The 27,811-nt window shown below is 46.4% G+C and overlaps 1 protein-coding gene across 1 annotated transcript; it reads right to left on the bottom strand.

The window, feature by feature from the left end:
• Nucleotides 1-427: 427 nt before the first annotated feature.
• Nucleotides 428-26,055, bottom strand: abcd4 (ATP-binding cassette, sub-family D (ALD), member 4). The gene is made up of 19 exons (XM_066683616.1): nt 25,752-26,055; nt 23,510-23,628; nt 23,299-23,426; nt 22,118-22,257; nt 21,897-22,013; nt 20,640-20,765; nt 17,162-17,212; nt 16,243-16,337; nt 14,292-14,413; nt 10,361-10,452; nt 9,417-9,506; nt 8,902-9,107; nt 7,287-7,378; nt 7,084-7,120; nt 6,945-6,994; nt 4,432-4,484; nt 4,272-4,348; nt 3,890-4,005; nt 428-3,216 (listed from the first exon to the last, which is right to left on the bottom strand). The coding sequence occupies exons 1-19, from the start codon at nt 25,781-25,783 to the stop codon at nt 3,148-3,150; spliced, it is 1,812 nt and encodes a 603-aa protein (XP_066539713.1). The 5' UTR covers nt 25,784-26,055; the 3' UTR covers nt 428-3,147.
• Nucleotides 26,056-27,811: the final 1,756 nt, after the last annotated feature.

Raw genomic sequence — 27,811 nt, 5'->3', positions numbered from 1 at the left:
TCAGTGTGTTTGTGTGTATCAGTGTGTGTGTGTGTATGTGTATCAGTGTGTGTGTGTGTGTGTATCAGTGTATGTGTATCAGTGTGTGTGTATAAGTGTATGTGTATCAGTGTGTGTGTGTATAAGTGTATGTGTATCAGTGTGTGTGTGTGTGTATATGTATCAGTGTGTGTGTGTATAAGTGTATGTGTATCAGTGTGTGTATGTATCAGTGTGTGTGTGTATCAGTGTGTGTGTGTAATGTTAGAGCATTGTCTGATGAACACTGGAGGTTTCTGATAGAATCCACTTGGGGTGACAGTGGGGTGTTAAGGGGCAGTTCTTCAGGGTTTGATCTTACGGCATTAAAGAAAGAAAAGATAAACAGAACTTTGCAAAAGCTGTGTTTCTTTTTTTTTAATCTGTGTTTTATAAATGTTGTGATAAATGAACAAGTGCAAATGGCTCTGGTTCCACTTTACGGTCAAAAGCTCTTTCAGCACCTCCGAGGACCACCTGTGAATCCTATCAATGTCTCGCTTTAATGAGTGTTATTTTCATTAGTTATTATAGAATAAAATAATGAGACCTAAACTAAATGTTTTAAACACAATTATATATTTATAAAATCATATACAATTTTGGGGAAATAAAATCATGAACAGAGATCAGTTTAATTTGTGCTTTAACAGACTATAGGTGAGAACAGTGCGGCGCTGGGAGCAGTAGGTGAAGGAGGCGTGGCGCTGTGTTAAACAGTGTTTTAGGACTCTAATGATGCAAAGATCGGCCACGTGGTTTATCTTCAGTTATGTGTTCTCTATATTTTCCTCTAGATTTAGTCGTTCTGGGCTCAGGGGCATTTCTCTGGGTTGGTCTAGTTTAGTTTTTCTTGGTTCCACTTTGCTCTTTTCTGCAATAAATTCCTAATCACTCAGGTCTGTCTCTAGCCTTTACTTACGTTCAGAAAGGAGTTGAAACTGGGCTTTCTTTACATGGAATTAACAAAACACTGGGGGATCTTGTTCCCTCCCTGGAAAAAAGAAGCAGGGGACACTTCTCAGCCCTTCTCTTACAAACTGAACTACCGTTTATTCGTAACCCATGTTGTGCTTAATTAAGAAAACAGTGAAACATTATGTAGTTTACACATGAACATTATCCAGTTACACACAGCTCCAGGCTGGAGTTTGTGGGTTCGAGTCCCGCTCCGGGTCTGTGAGGAGTGTGGTGTGTTCTCCCTGTGTCTGCGTGGGTTTCCTCCGGGTGACTGTCTGTGAGGAGTGTGGTGTGTTCTCTCTGTGTCTGCGTGGGTTTCCTCCGGGTGACTGTCTGTAAGGAGTGTGGCGTGTTTTCCCTGTGTCTGCGTGGGTTTCCTCCGGGTGACTGTCTGTGAGGAGTGTGGTGTGTTCTCCCTGTGTCTGCGTGGGTTTCCTCCCATGGTCCAAAAACACACGTTGGTAGGTAGATTGGAGACTCAGTAGTGTCCGTAGGTGTGAGTGTGTGAGTGAATGTGTGAGTGTGTGTTGCCCTGTGAAGGACTGGTGCCCCCTCCAACAGGTTCAAACGCTCCTTGGATTGGTGGCCGACGAAAGAATCCAGCGAGAAGGAAGGAACAAACTCTACTGATCTGTCTGAACTGATGACGGAGCTGTGTTCAGTCCCAAACAACAACAACACGCCGATACACCATGAGTAAACACCGCTTAAACACCATTGTTTCCTGCTAGAGACGGGTTTTTCTGACGAGTCACTGGCTACGTTACAGGGTCAAGCTGTTACAACAGAAAAGCTAATGGTCCCAAACAGTGAGTAGAGGTCTGGAGAACACTCTGGACTGTGTCCACAGGCTGAGGGCAGGAGGGCCTTTCCCAGGGTCCCGGCGCCAGTCGCCCCTATGATTGACAGAAGCAGGCTGCACAGGTTCTTATTTAAAACTGTGAAACTCAAGCAGCGGAGTGTATCTTGCTGGTCACTGGATGGTGGAGTCCTCGTAGGTGACAGGGAGCAAGTGAAGCCTGACTCCAAATGTTGTTCCTGTCAGACATTAGCAGGGTGAAACTTCTGTCCGGAGTGGATGAACAGAAACGTGCAGAACTGTTTACACCTTCGTCCTGAACCTGCAGCACATCTGAACACGCACTGGTCTATAGTCACATTTCTCAGAGTTCGAGAGAGGGATCAAAGCTGAACTGTGTTTAGTGAAAGAGGGCCTCGACTCTGGAGACCATTCCACATCGTTTAGTGCTCGGAGAAGGCACTGATAAAACTAGCAGTGATGACCCCTCCTATCCCCCGTGACAACAGAAGATTATGGTGTGCATCACACCAACATGGTCCTGTCTCAGTGTCAGACGCCGCTGATTAAAACCCTAGCTCTGATCATCTGACCCATGGCTGTGGACCATTGCTGTTGGCTGCCGCTGGACGGTCTTCAGAAGACACACTCATTACATTACATAAAAAAAGACGTGTGGAGGGTGTAAATCCTTTCCACACCCACTGGAGGAGCTCCCTCTGTACATTCAAGGAGGCTGCCACCTACTGATCAACTAAGACATTTGTTTTGTGGAAAATGAGACACTCCTATCTCCTTTTTTTAGCTTGTAGAAGTAAAGCCACATGTGTCATAAAAAGTGCAATAATACAGTAACTTCACAAAGTACACAGTGATTATTGCACCCCCCTGGACACCACTGTCATATCACAGCAGCTTCAGCCATAGTCTGACACCAGCAAAGAGCACCTCGGGATGCCACAGATCAGTTCTACCAGTGGACATCAATCTGTACACAGCTTCCCCCTTTTAATGATCATCTATAGGAAATGTCTTGTAGTGTCTTGTTGATTTGACTACGCGCGGGGACGGTCGCCTGGAGGAAACCCGCGCGCGGACGGACGCCCGGAGGACACCCGCGCGCGGACGGACGCCCGGAGGACACCCGCGCGCGGACGGACGCCCGGAGGACACCCGCGCGCGGACGGACGCCCGGAGGACACCCGCGCGCGGACGGACGCATCTCCAGATGAGAGGAAGGAGGGTGGGCTCCTGGGGAGAGCTATGTAAAAAATATTAAAAAAAGAGGTCATTCTTCAGATCCGAGGCCCCACACAACAGACCGTGATAATTCAGCAATGTCCTTCATCCTGACGACCACGTCTTCACGTTCACTCCGGCTTTAACCTGGAGAGCTCCCACCGTCCCCCTCCACACAGCCGCAGCACCACATCGTGGAACTGTGAAGAAAAACGGACGAGAATAAAAACTTTAAAAAATATTTAAAAACTATTTTATTTTTTCTATTCAGTAAATATATAAATAAATAAATAGCCTCACTTAATTCGCTATATTCACTGTTCAATCTCAGTCCCACTGACCACAGCGGTCATGTTGTAGTTCTACAACTACAGACTGTTGTCCATCTGTTGCTCTGCATAATTTATTACCCCCCTCTCCCCCTGTTCCTCAGCGCTCAGGACCCCCACAGAGCAGGTGTGATGTGGTGGTGGATCATTCTCAGCGCTGCAGTGACACTGACGTGGTGGTGGTGTGTTAGTGTGTGTTGTGCTGGTGTAGAGTGGATCAGACACAGCAGTGCTGCTGGAGTTTTTAAACCCCTCAGTGTCTGGACTGAGAACAGTCCACCGAACAAAAACATCCAGCCGACAGCGTCCTGTGGGCAGTGAATTGACACAAATATAAAACTCCAGCAGCGCTGCTGTGTCTGATCAAACGACAACATTCACTTTTATCCCTGGTGGTGCTTATCCCTGACCAGAGAGGGACCCGATTACAAGGCATCCTTATAGCAGCTGTCATTTTTATTCTGTGAAGCTATGGTGGACTTTTACAGGAGATGTCCCTTGTCCAGTTGTGGCTCTGGTAAACAGAAGAGTGAGAGCTCCTTACCGTCTCCAGACTTCTGCGATGCCCCACAGTAATCAGGGTCATACCCAGCTGTTTACACGCTCTGTACATCTGTCCCTCTGCTTCCTCTGTCAGAGCACTGGTGGCTTCATCCAGCACTGACCCATACAACAGAGAAACAGAGTCTGTATTTCAGCACAAACAAGTCTGACCAACCACAGCGGAAACCTGCTCACAGCCACGTCGCAGTTCTGTCTCCACTCTCTCCAAACATGCTGTTACCCTCTCCCAAAAGTTACACAGTGCAGTTTCTGAAGTAGTAACCACAGAGATTCTATTCTCCTTATTACAGGCCAGTAAAGTGTAAACCTAGTACTGCTTTAATAAATTAAAGTTGGGACATTGTGAAGGGCGAAGTACTGACCTGCGTATTTTGGCTGTAGGTAAAAGAGCCGAGCAAAGCAGAGTCTCTGCATTTCCCCCGGGGACAGAACGTCATACCTGAGAGAGGAGGGGGAACACTGATCACTGCACTCTGTCACTACACCACTGTTACCACTGATCAGCAATCAGCCGGCGCTCACCAGTTCCAGTCCACCTTCTCGTCCAGTCCCCCTGTCCTCTTCAGAAGACTGGACTGAAACACAGGGACAAACATCTTCAAAGACAGCGACACCAACCCAAACGCAATTAGAATCCACTACGAACCTGAGAGCTACGTCGTCTTAAAGCTGCACTATGTAAGATTTGTTTACTGAAGGGTAGGTACACCACCTTTGCTCTGAATTGGGGGGTGGGGGGGGGGTGCTGCAGGAGACCAATGAGGTCAGAAAATGGAGAAGTGGACACTTAACACAAGGTTTGTAAATAGTTCTTCATACTTTAAGCAAGGCTGTTTATTAAACATTACTGTATTATTATAAAGACACTGTTAATAAACAGTAAAAGGTCTTAATGTGGAGAAAGAAGAATTGTGACTGAGTTCAGATGAAGATTCTCTGCTGCTGTGAAGTGCCCTGTAAAGTCTGATACACACAGTCAGAGCTGTCAGGCCCGATTCGGGAGGGTGTTTTTACAGATCATGTCAGACATCGTACGTATTAACGTCACAGGCACGGGCTCAGAAAGTAGGTCCGTCTGTTTACCCGAGAAACGCGCGAGAGACGTGGCTCACGCCACTGAAATGAGTGAATGGAAAGAGAGATATGAGCTGATATGAGATGCGTGAACGAGACACGGCACAGATCTTTGTTGAAGAGCACAGAATTTTCTAGTGAGAATATGCCCCGGGTTCGATTTTTTTTTTTTTAGCTTCAAATATATTTAGTTTGATGTTCAAAATATGACTTTCAGTTCTTCTGACCCAACTCTAGCTCCATCATACAGAAGACACTTCTGTCACTTAACGCAACACAACCTGCAATCCGTGCATTTCATGAAGTTACGCATTTCAACCAGAGAGGGCGCCAACTCCCCAAACTCACTAATCTTACATAGTGCAGCATTATATGGTGGAATTACAATATGGAGAGTGATTAGTCTCAAAATGGGCCACAGTTGTGTGTGGATCGAGTGAAATGAGAAAGCTCTCAAAATCCAAAAACCCGTGAGAGGAAATGGACAAAAATACGTCACGAGAAACAGGCGAGTGATTAGATTCAACACTTTATAAATACATTGTAAATTCGAGACTATATCTTTCCAAATATATCCAATATATATATAAACAAATGTATTTATTTCCACATAAATGTATGTATATGATTTCTATGAAAACCAAACACATGTTTATGAATAGAACTGTATTTGTACAAACTACAGACTGTGAGACACAGACAAGGACATGTTTATTTGTGAATAGTGAAACATATCTGTGACTATTTTGTTGATTGAAGTAACACTATGTAGTATGTTTACCTTAATATTACAGCTTCTAAATGACTGTAATGTTCCACGGAGCTGTAACAGGGAGAACAGAGCCTCTGTAACTGGGTCCTCTGCTGGTTACTGCACTAAGCAACTTCTAAATCACGGGGCGGAGGACTCTCATGAGAACTGGGTAATACTTTACGGCACATAGCGCACAGGTGGATGGTCGCCTAGCTACAAGAAGAATCTAGCTCGGTTTTCCTGGTACAGACATTATGGCAGAGACAGAGACAGAGAGAGAGAGAGAGAGAGAGAGAGGTGAGTTTGTCTGAGAGAGAGAGAGAGAGAGAGAGAGAGAGAGAGGGAGAGAGAGAGAGAGGTGAGTTTGTCTGAGAGAGAGAGAGAGAGAGAGAGAGAGAGAGAGAGAGAGAGAGAGAGAGAGAGGTGAGTTTGTCTGAGAGAGAGAGAGAGAGAGAGAGGTGAGTTTGTCTGAGAGAGAGAGAGAGAGAGAGAGAGAGGTGAGTTTGTCTGAGAGAGAGAGAGAGTGTGTGCGCGAGTTGTGTTTAGATGAGTGTACGAGCGAGGGAGAGATGTGTGTGAGACTTATTTAAACATGTAAACGTTAATTACACTCAGCAGCACAGTGTTTTGAGACTAATCTCTCTCCATATAAAAAAAAACATAAGTATAAATTAATAAATTCCGACCTGAACATATTTATACAAAAAATAAACACATTTTGTCATGAAAAGGGCAGAATTAAAATAAATGGTTTTAATTTATTTATAAATTTCCACATTTATTTGGGCCTCTCTCAGAACTGCTCCATCCACGTTAGCTACATCCCACAGCAGTTCTGTGAGCGGCCTCCCACTCGAAGCCCTTGCGAAGTTAATTGAAAGCATCGTTAGCTTTGGACTTGACGAGAAAGTGTTGCTCGTTGCTTCTGTCTCATTCAAACCGACCAATCCTGCTTTAGAGTGAGGTTAGGACCGCCCACTCAATTAACATACAGGTGCAGAAATACATAAATACATTTAAAAATACAGAACACGCTCAAACAGATGATATGTGAAATCTACCTGTGCCCTTTTCATGACGTATTTTCATTAATTCATAAATACGTTCATTAATTTATACATCTGTCTTTTACAGTCGTCCATAGCTTTAATCTCTCCATTGATTCAATCAAACAGGAAACATCTGGAAAATCAGAGGTGATGCTTACAACTCCAGCCAGTTCCAGATACTGCAATATTCTCTCATCATCAACAGAACCTGCAGAACACAGACCGTTATCCACGTTCTAATCAGAGTGAGACTTATCTAGAACTATTCAACATTTCTGAAACGAGGCTCGGTTTTACCTGCTGCTGGATAAATATCTCTCAAAGGGTAGATCACCTTCAGGGAAAAACAAAAGAAACAGTTAAATCAATATCATTTCTATTCATCCTCTGTTCCATCAGGAAAATCCTAAAAGGCTGGACGTAGAAGGAGGTTGTTCGGTAGACGGCCGGGAATTAGAAGTTCACTAAAAGTTCCCCAAACCAATGAAGGAGTAACTGACCTGTTCCCGGAGCGTGCCGTCAGTCAGGTAAGGCTTCTGGGGCAAGAAGAGGATCCCCCTTGGCCCAAAAAATGTGGTCATTTCAACAGACCCTGAAAAGAACAGGAAATAAGAAAACATTCAGTTCTTTTTATTTCCATCCATTAATTCTGCCTTCAACAACGGGGCTGGTGTTTTACTGCAGCACTGTGTCACAGCACCTCCCTGTTCTTTATTCCTCATCAGCTCCGTGTTAAAAACAGAGTATTGATTCAAGACACGTTTCCAAACAGAACCTGACGAGGGCCGACAACATTTATCCAGCTTCATACCGACACCAACAATATACAACTGACACAGAACAACTCTTCTCTTGTTTGTTTCATTAAAACAAACTTTATACAAATCTCCACGAGTTCTATTTTCTAAATGAGAGACAGGAAGTGGATTGTGGAGTTTTACAAGTTTTTTTTGTTTCCAAATTGTTTTTTACAGAATGAAAATGCTTTGACTCCTCAAACTAAACAGAAACTGCTTTACACCAGTCGCACTGCCACAGATCGGATTTGGGTCAAATCTCAGTCGCACAAACAAAAGTGTCTCAATGTGATTTGTGCTGCAGTCACACAACTTTTACCTGCTGTGTGAACGTAGCCAGCCTTGTGTGGATTGTTGGAGGAATTAAAACTGATCAGCGTAGGAATCAGCACCGCTGAAAGAGTTAACTCCGCTCTGATAGAACTGGGTCAGAACACACCCCACTGAAAGAGTTAACTCCGCTCTGATGGAACCGGGTCAGAACACACACTACTGAAAGAGTTAACTCCGCTCTGATGGAACCGGGTCAGAACACACACTACTGAAAGAGTTAACTCCGCTCTGATAGAACTGGGCCAGAACATGCACTACTGAAAGAGTTAACTCCGCTCTGATAGAACTGGGTCAGAACACACACTACTGAAAGAGTTAACTCCGCTCTGATAGAACTGGGTCAGAACACGCACTACTGAAAGAGTTAACTCCGCTCTGATAGAACTGGGTCAGAACACACCCCACTGAAAGAGTTAACTCCGCTCTGATGGAACCGGGTCAGAACACACACTACTGAAAGAGTTAACTCCGCTCTGATAGAACTGGGCCAGAACATGCACTACTGAAAGAGTTAACTCCGCTCTGATAGAACTGGGTCAGAACACACACTACTGAAAGAGTTAACTCCGCTCTGATAGAACTGGGTCAGAACACGCACTACTGAAAGAGTTAACTCCGCTCTGATAGAACTGGGTCAAAACACACCCCACTGAAAGAGTTAACTCCGCTCTGATAGAACTGGGTCAGAACACACCCCACTGAAAGAGTTAACTCCGCTCTGATAGAACTGGGTCAGAACACACCCCACTGAAAGAGTTAACTCCGCTCTGATAGAACTGGGTCAGAACACACCTCACTGAAAGAGTTAACTCCGCTCTGATAGAACTGGGTCAGAACACACCCCACTGAAAGAGTTAACTCTGCTCTGATGGAACCGGGTCAGAACACACAGGTCAGAGCAGGTCACTGTGGGTCTTGTGTGTTTTGTAGAACAGTAATAAACACTGAACCTGTCTCTCCATCTGTCCCCTGCCCTGTGTCTCACCGTGAGAAGGTTCCCACAGACGATTGAGGACCCGGAGGAGGGAGGACTTCCCTGTGCCTGTGTTACCCACCAGCAGCAGGTGAGTACCCTCACAGATCCTGAGGCTCAGATCCTTCACCAGAAGCTCCTCAGAGACTGGACACTGGAAGGAAAGCTGGTCCAGCACAAAGGCCGTGTCACTGGAGGAGTTCAGGTCATCTCCATCACTACAGCACAGAAACAAGGAGGACACACCTGGCCTTTACAAAACTGGTCTGTCACTCCTTCTCTCCCATATTCCCTCCCTCCCTCTCTCCCATATGCCCTCCCTCCCTCCCTCCCTCACTCATTTATTCTATCCCTCCTTCATTTTTTTCTGTGAAAACTGAGGAAATAAAATCCTCACCAAGCTATTTCCTCTATAATCTATTTCAAAATGAACTGAACTAAAGTGATGCGTAGGTTATGGAGAGTGTAGAGATGCTGATGCGGGCTGTACCCAGGTTCGATGGTCGGTGTGTGTTTGTGTATGTTACCTGTCAAAGTCATAAACCTCCTCCAGCGCAGGATCAAAGCCACACTGCCTCCGGCCAATATCACTCATCTCTTCCCTTAACTCACTGATCCTGGCCACAGCAACACATACACACACACACACACACACACACGAGTCTGATTAACTCCCAGGCTTCATGTCAGTGTTTCCTCTCCTTTTTTAAATTAGAAACATCTAAAAAAATGTGTACAGTCACCTGCCCAAATTAAAGATCCTAAAATGTGATACCCACTTAACTCCAGAGCAGTGGCCCTCGCCTGCTCTCATCTGGGGACCCACAGTTTCACTGATCAGTGTTCATTCAACCTTGTTCCTTCACTCACTGTCCACTCTCTCTGCTTCACTGACCCCCAGAGCGCTCTGGATCAGACACAGCAGTGCTGCTGGAGTTTTTAAACCCCTCAGTGTCTGGACTGAGAACAGTCCACCGACCAAAAACATCCAGCCGACAGCGTCCTGTGTCACTGATGAAGGACTAGAGGACGAGCGACACACACTGTGCAGCGACAGATGAGCTACTGTCTCTGACTCTACATCTACAAGGTGGACCAACGAGGGAGGAGTGTCTCACAGAGTGGACAGAGAGTGGACACAGGGTTTAAAAACTCCAGCAGCACTGCTGTGTCTGATCCACTCTACACCAGCACAACACACACTAACACACCACCACCACGTCAGTGTCACTGCAGCGCTGAGAATGATCCACCACCACATCACACCTGCTCTGTGGGGGTCCTGAGCGCTGAAGAACAGGGGGAAAGTGGCCCAGCCAAGAATGCAGAGCCACATATGGACTACATTCTGTAATTGTAGAATTACAAAGAGCTGAGAGAGTGTAGAAACAAGGTGGTGATCATACTGTGAACATACACAGAATTATATAAATTAACTGGAAAGGCCCTGGTGGAAACAGCAGTGTCGTACCTGTGGGTGTATCCTGCTACATCTGAGACTGTGGTGGAGAGGTCTATGAGCTGGGTGAAGCAGTTAATCAGGTAAATGCACACAAAGGCGTTCTGGAGGAGAACAGGAGACAGCACAGATCAGCACGAGGTCTAAAACATTCCCGAATTCAATCACAATCCAGATATGCCACTCTCCGCGCCGCGCAGACCACCGCTGAAAGAGTTAACTCCACTCTGATAGAACCGGGTCAGAACACGCATCACTGAAAGAGTTAACTCCGCTCTGACAGAACTGGGTCAGAACACGCGCCACTGAAAGAATTAACTCTGCTTTGATAGAACCGGGTCAGAACACGCGCCGCTGAAAGAGTTAACTCCGCTCTGATAGAACCGGGTCAGAACACGCGCCACTGAAAGAGTTAATACTGCACTGATAGAACCGGGTCAGAACACGCGCCGCTGAAAGAGTTAACTCTGCTCTGACAGAACCGTGTTAGAACACGCGCCACTGAAAAAGTTAACTCTGCTCTGATAGAACCGGTCAGAACACGTGCCACTGAAAGAGTTAACTCCGCTCTGATAGAACCGGGTCGGAACACGCGCCACTGAAAGAGTTAATACTGCACTGATTGAACCAGGTCAGAACACGCGCCGCTGAAAGAGTTAACTCAGCTCTGATAGAACCGGGTCAGAACACGCGCCGCTGAAAGAGTTAACTCCGCTCTGATAGAACCGGGTCGGAACACGCGCCGCTGAAAGAGTTAACTCTGCTCTGATAGAACCGGGTCAGAACACGCGCCGCTGAAAGAGTTAACTCCGCTCTGAAAGAACCGGGTCAGAACACGCGCCGCTGAAAGAGTAAACTCCGCTCTGATAGAACCGGGTCAGAACACGCGCCGCTGAAAGAGTAAACTCCGCTCTGACAGAACCGGGTCAGAACACGCGCCGCTGAAAGAGTTAACTCCGCTCTGATAGAACCGGGTCAGAACACGCGCCGCTGAAAGAGTTAACTCTGCTCTGACAGAACCGTGTTAGAACACGCGCCGCTGAAAGAGTTAACTCCGCTCTGATAGAACCGGGTCAGAACACGCGCCGCTGAAAGAGTTAACTCCGCTCTGATAGAACCGGGTCAGAACACGCGCCGCTGAAAGAGTTAACTCCGCTCTGATAGAACCGGGTCAGAACACGCGCCGCTGAAAGAGTTAACTCTGCTCTGATAGAACCGGGTCAGAACACGCGCCGCTGAAAGAGTTAATACTGCACTGATAGAACCGGGTCAGAACACGCGCCACTGAAAGAGTTAATACTGCACTGATAGAACCGGGTCAGAACACGCGCCACTGAAAGAGTTAACACTGCACTGATAGAACCGGGTCAGAACACACGCCACTGAAAGAGTTAACTCTGCTCTGACAGAACCGTGTTAGAACACACGCCACTGAAAGAGTTAATACTGCACTGATAGAACCGGGTCAGAACACGCGCCACTGAAAGAGTTAATACTGCACTGATAGAACCGGGTCAGAACACGCGCCACTGAAAGAGTAAATACTGCACTGATAGAACCGGGTCAGAACACGCGCCACTGAAAGAGTTAATACTGCACTGATAGAACCGGGTCAGAACACACGCCACTGAAAGAGTTAACTCCGCTCTGATAGAACCGGGTCGGAACACGCGCCACTGAAAGAGTTAACTCCGCTCTGATAGAACCGGGTCGGAACACGCGCCACTGAAAGAGTTAACTCTGCTCTGACAGAACCGTGTTAGAACACGTGCCGCTGAAAGAGTCAACTCCGCTCTGATAGAACTGGGTCAGAACACGCGCCGCTGAAAGAGTTAACTCCGCTCTGATAGAACCGGGTCAGAACACGCGCCGCTGAAAGAGTTAACGCTGCTCTGATAGAACCAGGTCAGAACACGCGCCGCTGAAAGAGTTAACTCCGCTCTGACAGAACCGTGTTAGAACACGTGCCGCTGAAAGAGTTAACTCCGCTCTGATAGAACCGGGTCAGAACACGCGCCGCTGAAAGAGTTAACTCCGCTCTGATAGAACCGGGTCAGAACACGCGCCGCTGAAAGAGTTAACTCTGCTCTGACAGAACCGTGTTATAACACGCGCCGCTGAAAGAGTTAACTCCGCTCTGATAGAACCGGGTCAGAACACGCACCGCTGAAAGAGTTAACTCCGCTCTGATAGAACCGGGTCAGAACACGCGCCGCTGAAAGAGTTAACTCCGCTCTGATAGAACCGGGTCAGAACACGCGCCGCTGAAAGAGTTAACTCCGCTCTGATAGAACCGGGTCAGAACACGCGCCGCTGAAAGAGTTAACTCCGCTCTGATAGAACCGGGTCAGAACACGCGCCGCTGAAAGAGTTAACTCTGCTCTGATAGAACCGGGTCAGAACACGCGCCGCTGAAAGAGTTAATACTGCACTGATAGAACCGGGTCAGAACACGCGCCACTGAAAGAGTTAATACTGCACTGATAGAACCGGGTCAGAACACGCGCCACTGAAAGAGTTAACACTGCACTGATAGAACCGGGTCAGAACACACGCCACTGAAAGAGTTAACTCTGCTCTGACAGAACCGTGTTAGAACACACGCCACTGAAAGAGTTAATACTGCACTGATAGAACCGGGTCAGAACACGCGCCACTGAAAGAGTTAATACTGCACTGATAGAACCGGGTCAGAACACGCGCCACTGAAAGAGTAAATACTGCACTGATAGAACCGGGTCAGAACACGCGCCACTGAAAGAGTTAATACTGCACTGATAGAACCGGGTCAGAACACACGCCACTGAAAGAGTTAACTCCGCTCTGATAGAACCGGGTCGGAACACGCGCCACTGAAAGAGTTAACTCCGCTCTGATAGAACCGGGTCGGAACACGCGCCACTGAAAGAGTTAACTCTGCTCTGACAGAACCGTGTTAGAACACGTGCCGCTGAAAGAGTCAACTCCGCTCTGATAGAACTGGGTCAGAACACGCGCCGCTGAAAGAGTTAACTCCGCTCTGATAGAACCGGGTCAGAACACGCGCCGCTGAAAGAGTTAACGCTGCTCTGATAGAACCAGGTCAGAACACGCGCCGCTGAAAGAGTTAACTCCGCTCTGACAGAACCGTGTTAGAACACGTGCCGCTGAAAGAGTTAACTCCGCTCTGATAGAACCGGGTCAGAACACGCGCCGCTGAAAGAGTTAACTCCGCTCTGATAGAACCGGGTCAGAACACGCGCCGCTGAAAGAGTTAACTCTGCTCTGACAGAACCGTGTTATAACACGTGCCGCTGAAAGAGTTAACTCCGCTCTGATAGAACCGGGTCAGAACACGCACCGCTGAAAGAGTTAACTCCGCTCTGATAGAACCGGGTCAGAACACGCGCCGCTGAAAGAGTTAACTCTGCTCTGACAGAACCGTGTTATAACACGTGCCGCTGAAAGAGTTAACTCCGCTCTGATAGAACCGGGTCAGAACACGCACCGCTGAAAGAGTTAACTCCACTCTGATAGAACCGGGTCAGAACACGCGCCGCTGAAAGAGTTAACTCCGCTCTGATAGAACCGGGTCAGAACACGCGCCGCTGAAAGAGTTAACTCCGCTCTGATAGAACCGGGTCAGAACACGCACCACTGAAAGAGTTAACTCCGCTCTGATAGAACCGGGTCAGAACACGCACCACTGAAAGAGTTAACTCCGCTCTGATAGAACCGGGTCAGAACACACAGGTCAGTGCAGGTCACTGTGGATGGGGCTGAGTGACCACACTGACCCCTTCATTCCCTCAGGACCCTGTCCTCATTTGGAGAGTGTTGTTAAATGAACAGTGACTGTGTGTAAGACGTGTTTCACAAACCTTTACTCACAACTGCATCTTCAGAAAATCATGACTAGGGCTTTAATGATGAGGGAGTAAATGATTCTGGAGGTAGACCTGACCTTGCTGACCAGCGCACTGAGCTCCCCCGGAGACAGGCCGTCATACACCCCCGCGAAGATCGGGATCGCAATGACGACGTAGCTGAGGATGCTCCCCAGATAGTCGAACGTATTCACACCAACTGTGTTTAACATAAACAGTGAAACAAACAGAAATCATCAAGAGATGTTTAACACACTACCAGTTTAATGCTTTACACCGCCCCCATCTGGCTGAGTTTATTTAAGCGCTCCAGCTCCAGTGAAGAACACAAAATAGTGAAAATGTAAGCAGTAAACTGCCAGAGGTCACAATTTCTCTCATTAGAGGAGCTTAAGAGATTTGACATTTTTTATTGTTCTTTTGCTTTAGTGTGTTTTTAAAAGGCTGCCATTGTAAATAAAGTGTGTAAATGATTTATGATATAAAATACAATTAAATTTCATGTTTCATGCAACATTTAATGCGACCTGCCTCATAAAGGACACTGGACTTTTCCTCTGAAAACGTACAGATTCAAATTCACACGGTGGATACAGAGTCTTTTAAAATGTCATCACTGCTGTGTTCGGTTCTCTGAAGTTGAACTGCGAGACACTCATTCACATTTTATTAGAAACACTCAACACAGAACAGAATGCAGAGACCACATCTGAGATTCTGCAGTGAACTGTTTCGGAATTCCACACGTTAGCACTCAGTACCACAACAGCAGCTTATAGCAGGAGGCTATAACTGAACACACTGCAGTTCATTCTGTTGCAGTTGTTGTCCAAGCCTCACTTTCCCTGCAAACGCCCCTGTGGCCATAAGCCCTCCTTCAGCGAGGTAACACAGGCAGTTCATTCAGGATTAAACGGCACATGCCTCTCCTCAGTCAGTGCACCTTAACAACGTTTCAGAGTCGCGGCAGAAGGCCTTTGTGGTAAAGATAGTGGGTAAAAACTAAAAATGGATTAAGATTTAAGACTTAATGCCAAAGCCACAGGTGTCTCACGTTTGCTGAGTATTTCGAACCCCTGGGTCTGTATAAAATCAGTGTTGGAAACCGTACTGTCTTACTGCGCACTCCAGGGCCCGATGTGGTCACCGCAAGATGAGATATCGCTGCTGCGTCGACAAAAACATGAACGTGTCTGCGTGGGTTTCCTCTGGGTGACTGTCTGTGAGTAGTGTGGTGTGTTCTCTCTGTGTCTGCGTGGGTTTCCTCTGGGTGATTGTCTGTGAGTAGTGTGGTGTGTTCTCCCTGTGTCTGCGTGGGTTTCCTCCGGGTGACTGTCTGTGAGGAGTGTGGTGTGTTCTCTCTGTGTCTGCACGGGTTTCCTCCGGGTGACTGTCTGTGAGGAGTGTGGTGTGTTCTCTCTGTGTCTGCATGGGTTTCCTCCGGGTGACTGTCTGTGAGAAGTGTGGTGTGTTCTCCCTGTGTCTGCATGGGTTTCCTCCAGGTGACTGTCTGTGAGGAGTGTGGTGTGTTCTCCCTGTGTCTGCACGGGTTTCCTCCGGGTGCTTCGGTTTCGTCCCACAGTCCAAAAACACACATTGGTTGGTGGATTGGCGACTCAAAAGTGTCCGTAGGTGTGAGTGTGTGAGTGAATGTGTGTGTCGGTGTTGCCCTGTGTAGGACTGGCGCCCCCTCCATGGTGTGTTCCTGCCTTGCGCCCAATGATTCCAGGTAGGCTCTGGGCACACCGTGACCCTGAACTGGATAAGGGTTACAGATAATGAATGAATGAATGGACAGGGAAGGAAGGAGGGAGGTGTTTTCCTACCATCCTCCAAAAGTAACAGTGCCGTTTCTGCAGTGCTGAGCCCAGAGTAGCAGCGATAGTGGCTCTATTCTCTGTGTTTCATCTCAGTGAGCATCACAATGATTGTAAAAACATGACACAGTGGTGCTTCATGCTCTTTTCATTCACACGTTTCAGACAACGGTGACGATGAGATCAGAAACAGACAAAGATAAGAGCGTACTGTAGAGCCAGAGCTCCTTGTTCATCAGACGTCTCTGGGTGTGTAGCAGAGAGTGTAGTCTCCGCTCCGTCCGCATGTGCTCCACCTTCCCAGCTCTGAACACAGAGGAAACACAAGACACTCGTTTTCAAAACTTCTAAATGACACTGTTGTTTTTTAAAGTCCAACAAGAGAGAAATACACCTTAAATGAAGAGTGACTGTGTTAAAAAATAACTACAGTTTCCTCCAGAGAGATCACCCCTTTCTCATCATGAAGTGGGCGGGCGACCACTGAGACTTTAAGCCTGGTGATCATGGGAGGAACTTCCACAAGGACAATGACCCCAAACACAACAAAATCCACCCAGTATGAGCCGAGGGAACCCAGAATGAACGTGTTCCATTTACATTTATGGCATTTTGGCAGACGTTCTTATCCAGAGCGACTTAAAGATACTGGTATTACACTAGGCCAACGCAGCGTTAGGAGTCTTGCCCAAGGACTCTTATTGGTGCAGCACAGACTGGGAATCGACCGCAGGTCCCTCACATAGGAGCCAATTTTTTGTTCTAATTTGCAGCAGGGAACACAACTAACTGCATGTGGTTCATGCCCTCGTCAAGTGAGAATTTAAGAAAAGGACTCGGAACATTTCTGTTTTGAAGAACGTAAGACTCAAAAGTGACCTGCTGATGTTTTCATTTCTTTTATTTCTTTTTCTTTTTCTCATTAAAATGTTTTAACTTTGAGATTTATTTCAAATGTGAAGTGTGTTATAAATAAAATGTACTGTTGTTGTTCTGAGCAGAATTCTTTGAGGTCATCTGATCCTGACAGCGGCTAATGTTTGACCAAAGCTTCTTGTAAAGGGCACGAGGATCTGCAGCACACCGCAGGGAAGTGTAAACACAGACCCGGCCGCACTGCACACACTGACCTGTAGAACGCTGCTGACTCTGCATTGACCCTGATCTGCATGTGCTTGAATCTGGAGAAATAAAAGACAGAGATGAGACTAAGATACAAACAGAACACTGTTCCCCATGCAGCAAACACAGGGAACAATACAAACAGCTCATTCACAGTGAAATGGTTTACTGATCGACACAGAACTCCACCTCTCTGAGATTAACAGTGTTCTCATTAATGCACAGCCCTTAGCACTGACCTGTAGTCAGTGTCCTGCATTACAGTAGACACAGCTCCTACACACACAGCTCCTCCCTCCCTCTACAGTGAACTACATCAGTCACAAACTACACTGTACACGCACAGCTCCTCCCTCCCTCTACAGTGAACTACATCAGTCACAAACTACACTGTACACACACAGCTCCTCCCTCCCTCTACAGTGAACTACATCAGTCACAAACTACACTGTACACACACAGCTCCTCTCTCCCTCTACAGTGAACTACATCAGTCACAAACTACACTGTAGACACACAGCTCCTCCCTCCCTCTACAGTGAACTACATCAGTCACAAACTACACTGTACACGCACAGCTCCTCCCTCCCTCTACAGTGAACTACATCAGTCACAAACTACACTGTACACACACAGCTCCTCACTCCCTCTACAGTGAACTACATCAGTCACAAACTACACTGTACACACACAGCTCCTCGCTCCCTCTACAGTGAACTACATCAGTCACAAACTACACTGTACACACACAGCTCCTCCCTCCCTCTACAGTGAACTACATCAGTCACAAACTACACTGTACACACACAGCTCCTCCCTCCCTCTACAGTGAACTACATCAGTCACAAACTACACTGTAAACGCACAGCTCCTCCCTCCCTCTACAGTGAACTACATCAGTCATAAACTACACTGTACACACACAGCTCCTCACTCCCTCTACAGTGAACTACATCAGTCACAAACTACACTGTACACACACAGCTCCTCCCTCCCTCTACAGTGAACTCCATCAGTCACAAACTACACTATACACACACAGCTCCTCCCTCCCTCTACAGTGAACTACATCAGTCACAAACTACACTGTGCACACACAGCTCCTCACTCCCTCTACAGTGAACTACATCAGTCACAAACTACACTGTGCACGCACAGCTCCTCCCTCCCTCTACAGTGAACTACATCAGTCATAAACTACACTGTACACACACAGCTCCTCACTCCCTCTACAGTGAACTACATCAGTCACAAACTACACTGTACACACAAAGCTCCTCACTCCCTCTACAGTGAACTACATCAGTCACAAACTACACTGTACACGCACAGCTCCTCCCTCCCCCTACAGTGAACTACATCAGTCACAAACTACACTGTACACGCACAGCTCCTCCCTCCCTCTACAGTGAACTACATCAGTCATAAACTATACTGTACACACACAACTCCTCCCTCCCTCTACAGTGAACTACATCAGTCATAAACTACACTGTACACACACAACTCCTCCCTCCCTCTACAGTGAACTACATCAGTCACAAACTAAACTGTACACGCACAGCTCCTCACTCCCTCTACAGTGAACTGCATCAGTCACAAACTACACTGTACACACACAGCTCCTCACTCCCTCTACAGTGAACTACATCTGTCACAAACTACACTGTACACACACAGCTCCTCACTCCCTCTACAGTGAACTACATCAGTCACAAACTACACTGTACACACACAGCTCCTCCCTCCCTCTACAGTGAACTCCATCAGTCACAAACTACACTATACACACACAGCTCCTCCCTCCCTCTACAGTGAACTACATCAGTCACAAACTACACTGTGCACACACAGCTCCTCACTCCCTCTACAGTGAACTACATCAGTCACAAACTACACTGTGCACGCACAGCTCCTCCCTCCCTCTACAGTGAACTACATCAGTCATAAACTACACTGTACACACACAGCTCCTCACTCCCTCTACAATGAACTACATCAGTCACAAACTACACTGTACACACACAGCTCCTCACTCCCTCTACAGTGAACTACATCAGTCACAAACTACACTGTACACGCACAGCTCCTCCCTCCCCCTACAGTGAACTACATCAGTCACAAACTACACTGTACACGCACAGCTCCTCCCTCCCTCTACAGTGAACTACATCAGTCATAAACTACACTGTACACACACAACTCCTCCCTCCCTCTACAGTGAACTACATCAGTCACAAACTACACTGTACACGCACAGCTCCTCACTCCCTCTACAGTGAACTGCATCAGTCACAAACTACACTGTACACACACAGCTCCTCACTCCCTCTACAGTGAACTACATCTGTCACAAACTACACTGTACACACACAGCTCCTCACTCCCTCTACAGTGAACTACATCAGTCACAAACTACACTGTACACACACAGCTCCTCGCTCCCTCTACAGTGAACTGCATCAGTCACAAACTACACTGTACACACACAGCTCCTCACTCCCTCTACAGTGAACTACATCTGTCACAAACTACACTGTACACACACAGCTCCTCACTCCCTCTACAGTGAACTACATCAGTCATAAACTACACTGTACACACACAGCTCCTCACTCCCTCTACAGTGAACTACATCAGTCACAAACTACACTGTACACACACAGCTCCTCGCTCCCTCTACAGTGAACTACATCAGTCATAAACTACACTGTACACACACAGCTCCTCGCTCCCTCTACAGTGAACTACATCAGTCATAAACTACACTGTACACACACAGCTCCTCTCTCCCTCTACAGTGAACTACATCAGTCATAAACAACACTGTACACACACAGCTCCTCTCTCCCTCTACAGTGAACTACATCAGTCACAAACTACACTGTACACACACAGCTCCTCTCTCCCTCTACAGTGAACTACATCAGTCATAAACTACACTGTACACACACAGCTCCTCACTCCCTCTACAGTGAACTACATCAGTCATAAACTACACTGTACACACACAGCTCCTCTCTCCCTCTACAGTGAACTACATCAGTCACAAACTACACTGTACACACACAGCTCCTCTCTCCCTCTACAGTGAACTACATCAGTCACAAACTACACTGTACACACACAGACAGCACTAGAGTTCAGATTCACACAGATGAATAAATAGAAATGGTGTGTGTTAGAAATATATACTGCACTGTTAACATCTAGATTCAGTCGTTTCAGGACGTGTGTAGTGCACTACAGAGGGAGGATGGAGTGATTTGGGATTAAACCTCTATAATTGTCTCATGTGTTTTAGTGATTTGATGTCACTCTTTAAGAGGTACTATGGCCCCCTACTGGACTGGGGTCAGAATACATCTTTGTATTCATCTGAATGGGGACATATTCAAAAACAAAGAGAGGATAATCTCTGTTTTAAATAATAAACGGATCTGTATGAACAGGGCATTAGACAACAGTGTTTAAATCCGGACGTACCTGAAGTCTCCTTCCAGCTTTTCCTGTTCGACAAGGGTGGCCACGATGGGTCCAATTAGGATCTTGTTTGCAATGGTCCCCACAACAAAGTAACCAAAGATACTTAGAAGTCCGATCCACCCAGCGCTGCCGAGCACAGGAGGGAACAAACACACCTATTAGCCTTTTCCAAACAAGCCTCAGCCTTCAGTTCAGTGCTTTAAAGAACACGGAGCGCTCCTGTCACTAATACAACACTCTTATTAGGTTCCATGTTGCAGACCTCCACCAAAGACCACGGTGGGTTAAACTAGAACAGCATCTCCATTACGTAAAGGATTTCCTGATGTTCTCAAGTCTGCGCTCGAAACCGGTCTGTTTACGAAGCCCAGGGTCTGTCCCAAAACCTAGTGAGCTGTCGTCATTTTACATCACGGTGAGTGTGATCCCAACTCTTAAGACACCTTAAATACAGTGCCTACTGAGGTACCTTAATCTGGCCAAACTTTAAAGCAGCATTGAACCCGCCCTCAGCCGCGAAGGCAAAGCCTGAGGTGAGTAAACACCGGCTGCGTGCCGTGACGCTCTCTCTCACTAAGGTTTTGGGACAGAACTCCACACTTAGAGCTGACGTTCCCTTTAAGCTCTATAACAGAAGGCAGTTCTTATGGGGTCTCTGTACATCTTGCTCATTTGTGTTTCTCGCAGTAAGAGGTATTTAAGGGTCAGAGCATATTTGGTGTCTGTGGTTTCAGATATGGACACTCGACCACGGTTCAAAATATAATTAATGAATTAAAAATGACAGAAATAAAGAATTCATAAGTTTTAATGAGGGCTCAGAGCAGCGTGATCTAATCACCTCACACCATCCGCCTCAGCACAGGATCCTTCTCTCTGTCCAGTGGAGCCAGGCCTTGAGGGTTCAGATCATTTAGTTTTACTGAATACTTCACCAGAACATAACAGACGTGCCGTTTGCCATCACCAGAGCGACGACATCTTTAAAACAGTATGTTACTATGACTGCTGTATTTTTTAATACATTTTTATAGTTCATTTCCCATTGTGCCACATTTAGAAATAAAATATATATGAAATGGACTGGGCTCAGTATTATCCATGGTTTCAGGCCTAGTCTTGGCCCCTGGTTTTATAAACAGACAGGACCCTCAGAGCTCAGCTGAGACTGAAGGGAACAATGTGTGCAATGCAAGCTGTAGTTAGGAAAATACTGTGACACCAAATACACAGACACACACACAGACAGACACACACCTGTTGAAGCACTGGTAGGTGTAGTAGGACACAGTGAAGGGGGAGATGACCAGCTTACTAGACATAGTGCTCAACTGCTTACAGAGTCTCTCTGCATCCTGACTGATCCTCTGGTCTCTGTGTGAACACACACACACACACACACACACACCTTTAAAGTTGCTTACACAGACGCATCAGGTTCAGATGCATGAGATTGGAGCTAAACAGAAAGACCGTACGGGTTGTCGATGTCCTTCCGGAGGACGTTGAGTGTGTAGTAGACTCGTCTCCAGAAGTAGGCTCTGTGCAGGTCCTCGGTTAAAGACTTCCTCCAGTTGACGTACAGGAGACTGCAGATGTACTGCTCCATGCTCTTCAGCTGAAACACAGAAGGACAGGTCTGAAAATGACCCAGAAACGTTTAAACCCAATCCAATTGCACCACTTGCCCCTACCATGTACCCCTCCTGCTCCTAGGAGTGGGGGTCTCAGTCCTTGTTGGGACTGGGGGGTGATAGACTGGTGAAGAGTGAGGGCGATGATGCCTTGTGAATGTGCAGCGCCCAAAGAAACCCACAGAGGTCAGTATTCTCTCCTTTACACTCTATGATCCCCGGTGTATTTCTTAAGCCCCTTTCACACACGCCGTAACCCAGATATTTTCCAGACTTCACCCAGAGGAGCTGTAAGTTTAACAGCTAATGTCCGTAACCAGACAAAAGCACGTGGGAAGGAAGGGGTAGGGGTAGAAATAAGGATTGGAATGGGGCTTTAGAAATAGAACAAGTTCAGACGACTTCTCTGTGGCGAAGAGAGGGCTGATGGATTTTATGAGACTTTTTAAAGTCACAACGATTAAGTGAGGGATTTCTTCTTTGGGGGATATTTACATATAAACCTTTGTTTGACTAAAGCTGGTTCACTGGATACGACAGAAAAACTACCATTATGTCCCTGATGTGATAAAGGCTCCTATCTGTGTTCTTGACATTTTTAATGTAATGGATGTCATGGAACTGGACAGAAATCCATTCCTTCCTTCCTTCCCTCCCTCACTCCCTCACTCCCTCACTCCCTCACTCAAATTTACAGACCATGAGGTGCTCCTTGAGGGGGCACTATTCAATGCATCACATCAAAGACACTGTCCTTTATTCTAACAAAGAAAACTGACAGCTATTGTTTATACACCACCTACGTTTAATAATTAACCAACCAATAAAAACAGAATAAACTCCCCACTTCATTAACGTCCATTCACAACTAGTCAGTTTCACTCACTCACTCACTCACTCACTCACTCACTCACTCACTCACTCACTCACTCACTCACTCACTCACTCACTCACTCACTCACTCACTCACTCACAGTGAAACTGTGTGTGTCACTGATCCTGAGAGATGTGAGTAATGGACTTACGATGGAGTTGATGAGGATGAGCACGACAGAGAATGACACCAGCTCTCGGAACCGGCCATAGTTCTTCTGGGACAGGACGCTGTAGAACTGGCTCGGAACCAGACCCACCTGATAAATCACCAGCTGGACTAAAGAGAAGAGACACTTCAGTCCAGACACGCCCCGCTGTCGACAGACGACACTGACCCCACACTTCAACCCCACCACACACCTGAAACAGTGACAGCGAGCAGCGTCCCGAACATCAGCGCGCTCCGACTGGACCAGCTCGGAAACAGAATCCGCAGAATGCTGCAGAACCTCTGCAGGAACGTCCAGTCCAGCTTCGGCCTGCCGTGGAAAACACTGTGATTCACCTTTTATTAAAGCAGCCGTTAGCCACCCCATGACCCCTCTGCCTGTCCGCCAAGCCAACCCCCGCCCTCTGAACTGTCTCCTCCTGGAGTCGCTCACTGTGTCATTCCCTTCAGATGAACAGGACTTCTCTCACAAGCCCTCACTGACGAAGGTGTAATGTGACACCACTAGGGGGAGCCACTCTGTGGAAACTAATCTGGTTCAGTCCAGAGCTGTGTGAACTGAACTGAAATGGACTACAGAGCTATTGTCAGTACTGATCCTTTACACTTCGGCAGTAGTTCAGTAATCCAGTCCAAACAGCACTGATCCACTGCACTTTAGTTCAGAGGTTCAGTTGTTCAGTATTTTAATTCAATTCAGGAGTTCAGTAGTTTAATTCAGTTCAGTACTGTAGTTTATTTCAATTCAGTAGTGTAGTTCAGTTCAGTAGTTTATTTCAATTCAGTAGTGTATTTCAATTCAGTAGTGTAGTTCAGTTCATTAGTTTATTTCAATTCAGTAGTGTAGTTCATATCAGTAGTGTATTATGGTTCAGTAGTGTAGTTCAGTTCAGTAGTTTATTTCAATTCAGTAGTGTAGTTAATATCAGTAGTGTATTATGGTTCAGTAGTGTAGTTCAGTTCAGTAGTGTAGTATGGTTCAGTAGTGTATTATGGTTCAGTTCAGTAGTGTAGTTCAGTTCAGTAGTTTAATTCAGTTCAGTAGTGTATTATGGTTCAGTAGTGTATTATGGTTCAGTAGTGTATTATGGTTCAGTAGTGTAGTTCAGTTCAGTTCAGTAGTTTAATTCAGTTCAGTAGTGTATTATGGTTCAGTAGTGTAGTTCAGTTGTGTAGCTCAGTTCAGTAGTTTAATTCAGTTCAGTAGTGTATTATGGTTCAGTAGTGTAGTTCAGTTCAGTAGTGTATTATAGTTCAGTAGTGTAGCCCAGTTCAGTAGTTTAATTCAGTTCAGTAGTGTATTATAGTTCAGTAGTGTAGTTCAGTTCAGTAGTGTATTATAGTTCAGTAGTGTAGCTCAGTTCAGTAGTTTAATTCAGTTCAGTAGTGTATTATAGTTCAGTAGTGTAGTTCAGTTCAGTAGTGTATTATGGTTCAGTAGTGTATTATGGTTCAGTAGTGTATTATGGTTCAGTAGTGTAGCTCAGTCCAGTAGTGTAGTTCAGTTCAGTAGTGTAGCTCAGTTCAGTAGTGTATTATGGTTCAGTAGTGTAGTTCATATCAGTAGTGTATTATGGTTCAGTAGTGTAGCTCAGTCCAGTAGTGTAGTTCAGTTCAGTAGTGTATTATGGTTCAGTAGTGTAGTTCAGTTCAGTAGTGTATTATGGTTCAGTAGTGTATTATGGTTCAGTAGTGTAGTTCAGTTCAGTAGTGTATTATGGTTCAGTAGTGTAGCTCAGTCCAGTAGTGTAGTTCAGTTCAGTAGTGTAGTTCAGTTCAGTAGTGTATTATGGTTCAGTAGTGTATTATGGTTCAGTAGTGTAGTTCAGTTCAGTAGTGTAGTTCAGTTCAGTAGTGTAGCTCAGTTCAGTAGTGTATTATGGTTCTGTAGTGTAGTTCAGTTCAGTAGTGTATTATAGTTCAGTAGTGTAGTTCAGTTCAGTAGTGTATTATGGTTCAGTAGTGTATTATGGTTCAGTAGTGTAGTTCAGTTCAGTAGTGTAGTTCAGTTCAGTTCAGTAGTGTAGTTCAGTTCAGTAGTGTAGTTTTCAGTTCAGTTCAGTAGTGTAGTTCAGTTCAGTAGTGTAGCTCAGTTCAGTAGTGTATTATGGTTCTGTAGTGTAGTTCAGTTCAGTAGTGTATTATAGTTCAGTAGTGTAGTTCAGTTCAGTAGTGTATTATGGTTCAGTAGTGTATTATGGTTCAGTAGTGTAGTTCAGTTCAGTAGTGTAGTTCAGTTCAGTTCAGTAGTGTAGTTCAGTTCAGTAGTGTAGTTTTCAGTTCAGTTCAGTAGTGTAGTTCAGTTCAGTAGTGTATTATGGTTCAGTAGTGTAGTTCAGTTCAGTAGTGTAGTTCAGTTCAGTTCAGTAGTGTAGTTCAGTTCAGTAGTGTATTTGCAGTATTTCACGTAGAAGTTTAAATGTGCAAACGTACCTTTTCTGGCCGGTCTTCCTCGTGGGAGACATGAGGCGGAGGGTGAGACAACTCTTCTGCTGCCAGAAGACCTCAGGAGCAATAAAGCCGGGGACGAGCGAGGAACTTTACTGGGTCTAAAGTCTCACACAGCATGTGACAGTCCTCACCGAGACTAGAACCCGTTCAGAACCTTCCCCTCAGAACCCTCAGTTCTCTCACCGAGACCAGAAACTTCTCAGAAACTCCTCAGAACTCCCACATCTCTCACTGAGAAAGGAACCGGTTCAGAGGTTCGAGTCCAGTTCTGACCCTGTCCGCTTCATCAGCAAAGCGTCTGCAGCAAAAAGAAACCAGTGACGAGGAGTCGACTCTTTGCCAATGATTCTGAGAGTCAACTCAGCCCCAGCACGCGAGCGGACTATCGATCAGAGCATGCGGAGGGCGCCCTTTACCCGAGACTGGTCAGAGGGGGACATTCTGTCTCTGTCCACGCGTCTCTGTTTCCAGCGCTGTTCTGGTTTAAACAGAAGATTCATTTACACACACTGGGGAAAGTGCATCGATTCCTGCAGAAGCCGAGAATACGAGTCGACTCAAGTGAATCACTGAACATAAACACAGGAGCGCTGTTGTTTTTCTTTTACTCTGAAACTGTACGAGCGATCAACGCAATCCATGATAGCGCCATCTGCTGGTTAACGATTGCTCTGTCCCAGCACTCGCTGCCTGGATTGTGTGTGTGTGTGTGTGTGTGTGAGAGAGAGAGGGAGAGAGAGAGAGAGATACTGTGAGTGCCTGTGCCAGGAATATCACACTGTGGGGACCAAAAGGTTTGCATACATTGTGGGGACTTGTCTTCCTTGTGTTTCTTCCTCCAGGTGACTGTCTGTGAGGAGTGTGGTGTGTTCTCCCTGTGTCTGCGTGGGTTTCCTCCGGGTGACTGTCTGTGAGGAGTGTGGTGTGTTCTCCCTGTGTCTGCGTGGGTTTCCTCCGGGTGACTGTCTGTAAAGAGTGTGGTGTGTTCTCTCTGTGTCTGCGTGGGTTTCCTCCGGGTGACTGTCTGTGAGTAGTGTGGTGTGTTCTCCCTGTGTCTGCGTGGGTTTCCTCCGGGTGACTGTCTGTAAAGAGTGTGGTGTGTTCTCTCTGTGTCTGCGTGGGTTTCCTCCGGGTGACTGTCTGTGAGGAGTGTGGTGTGTTCTCCCTGTGTCTGTGTGGGTTTCCTCCGGGTGACTGTCTGTGAGGAGTGTGGTGTGTTCTCTCTGTGTCTGTGTGGGTTTCCTCTGGGTGCTCCGGTTTCCTCCCACGCTCCAAAAACACACGTTGGTAGGTGGATTGGAGACTCAAAAGTGTCAGTAGGTGTGAGTGTGTGAGTGAATGTGTGTGTGTCGCCCTGTGAAGGACTGGCGCCCCCTCCAGGGTGTGTACCCGCCTTGCGCCCAGTGATTCCGTGTAGGCTCTAGACCCACCGCCGCCCTGGATAAGGGTCACAGACAATGAATGAATGTTTCACAGTCTTTCACAGAGCCGTGAACTGCTCCTCATGTTGATTTCTGAAAGACTCTGTCTCTCTGAGACCCTCTTTTTGAACCCAGTCACATCACAGACCTGTTGCCAATTAATATCTTTTTCTTTTGAAGCCTTACTCAACTTCACTAGTCTCTCGATCTGACTGTTTTTATGTGTTATTGGCATCAAATTCAAAACAAAACTGTACAAAATTTCAACATATTTTCAGTTAAGCACAGAGTTTAAATCATTTGCACATCATTGTTTAATTCTGTTTAATTTCCATTGTGCACAGCTCCCCAACGTTTCTGGGACTGGGGTTTGTGGTTAGAGTAAAGGGGTCTCAGAGGTCAGTCGGTGGTGTGAAGGTGAGACACACACAGACGTCTTCACGGGAGGAACCCCCGAGTCTTTCAGAGCGTCTTAAATCCAGGGTTTACACACACTTTAGTAAACTTCAACAGGTGAAAAGACGAAGCCGAACATTCAGGAGGCAATAACAATCCAGAATTAGTTTTATTTTCTAAAATGTAAATAACAGAACAGGATTTGATAATAAATCCTATGGGCAC

This window comes from Hoplias malabaricus, chromosome 10 (assembly GCF_029633855.1).
Source record: "Hoplias malabaricus isolate fHopMal1 chromosome 10, fHopMal1.hap1, whole genome shotgun sequence".
In the NCBI taxonomy this organism is placed as follows: Eukaryota; Metazoa; Chordata; class Actinopteri; order Characiformes; family Erythrinidae; genus Hoplias; species Hoplias malabaricus.
Note: the sequence above shows the minus strand (reverse complement) of the source record. Positions and strands in the feature narration are given on the sequence as shown.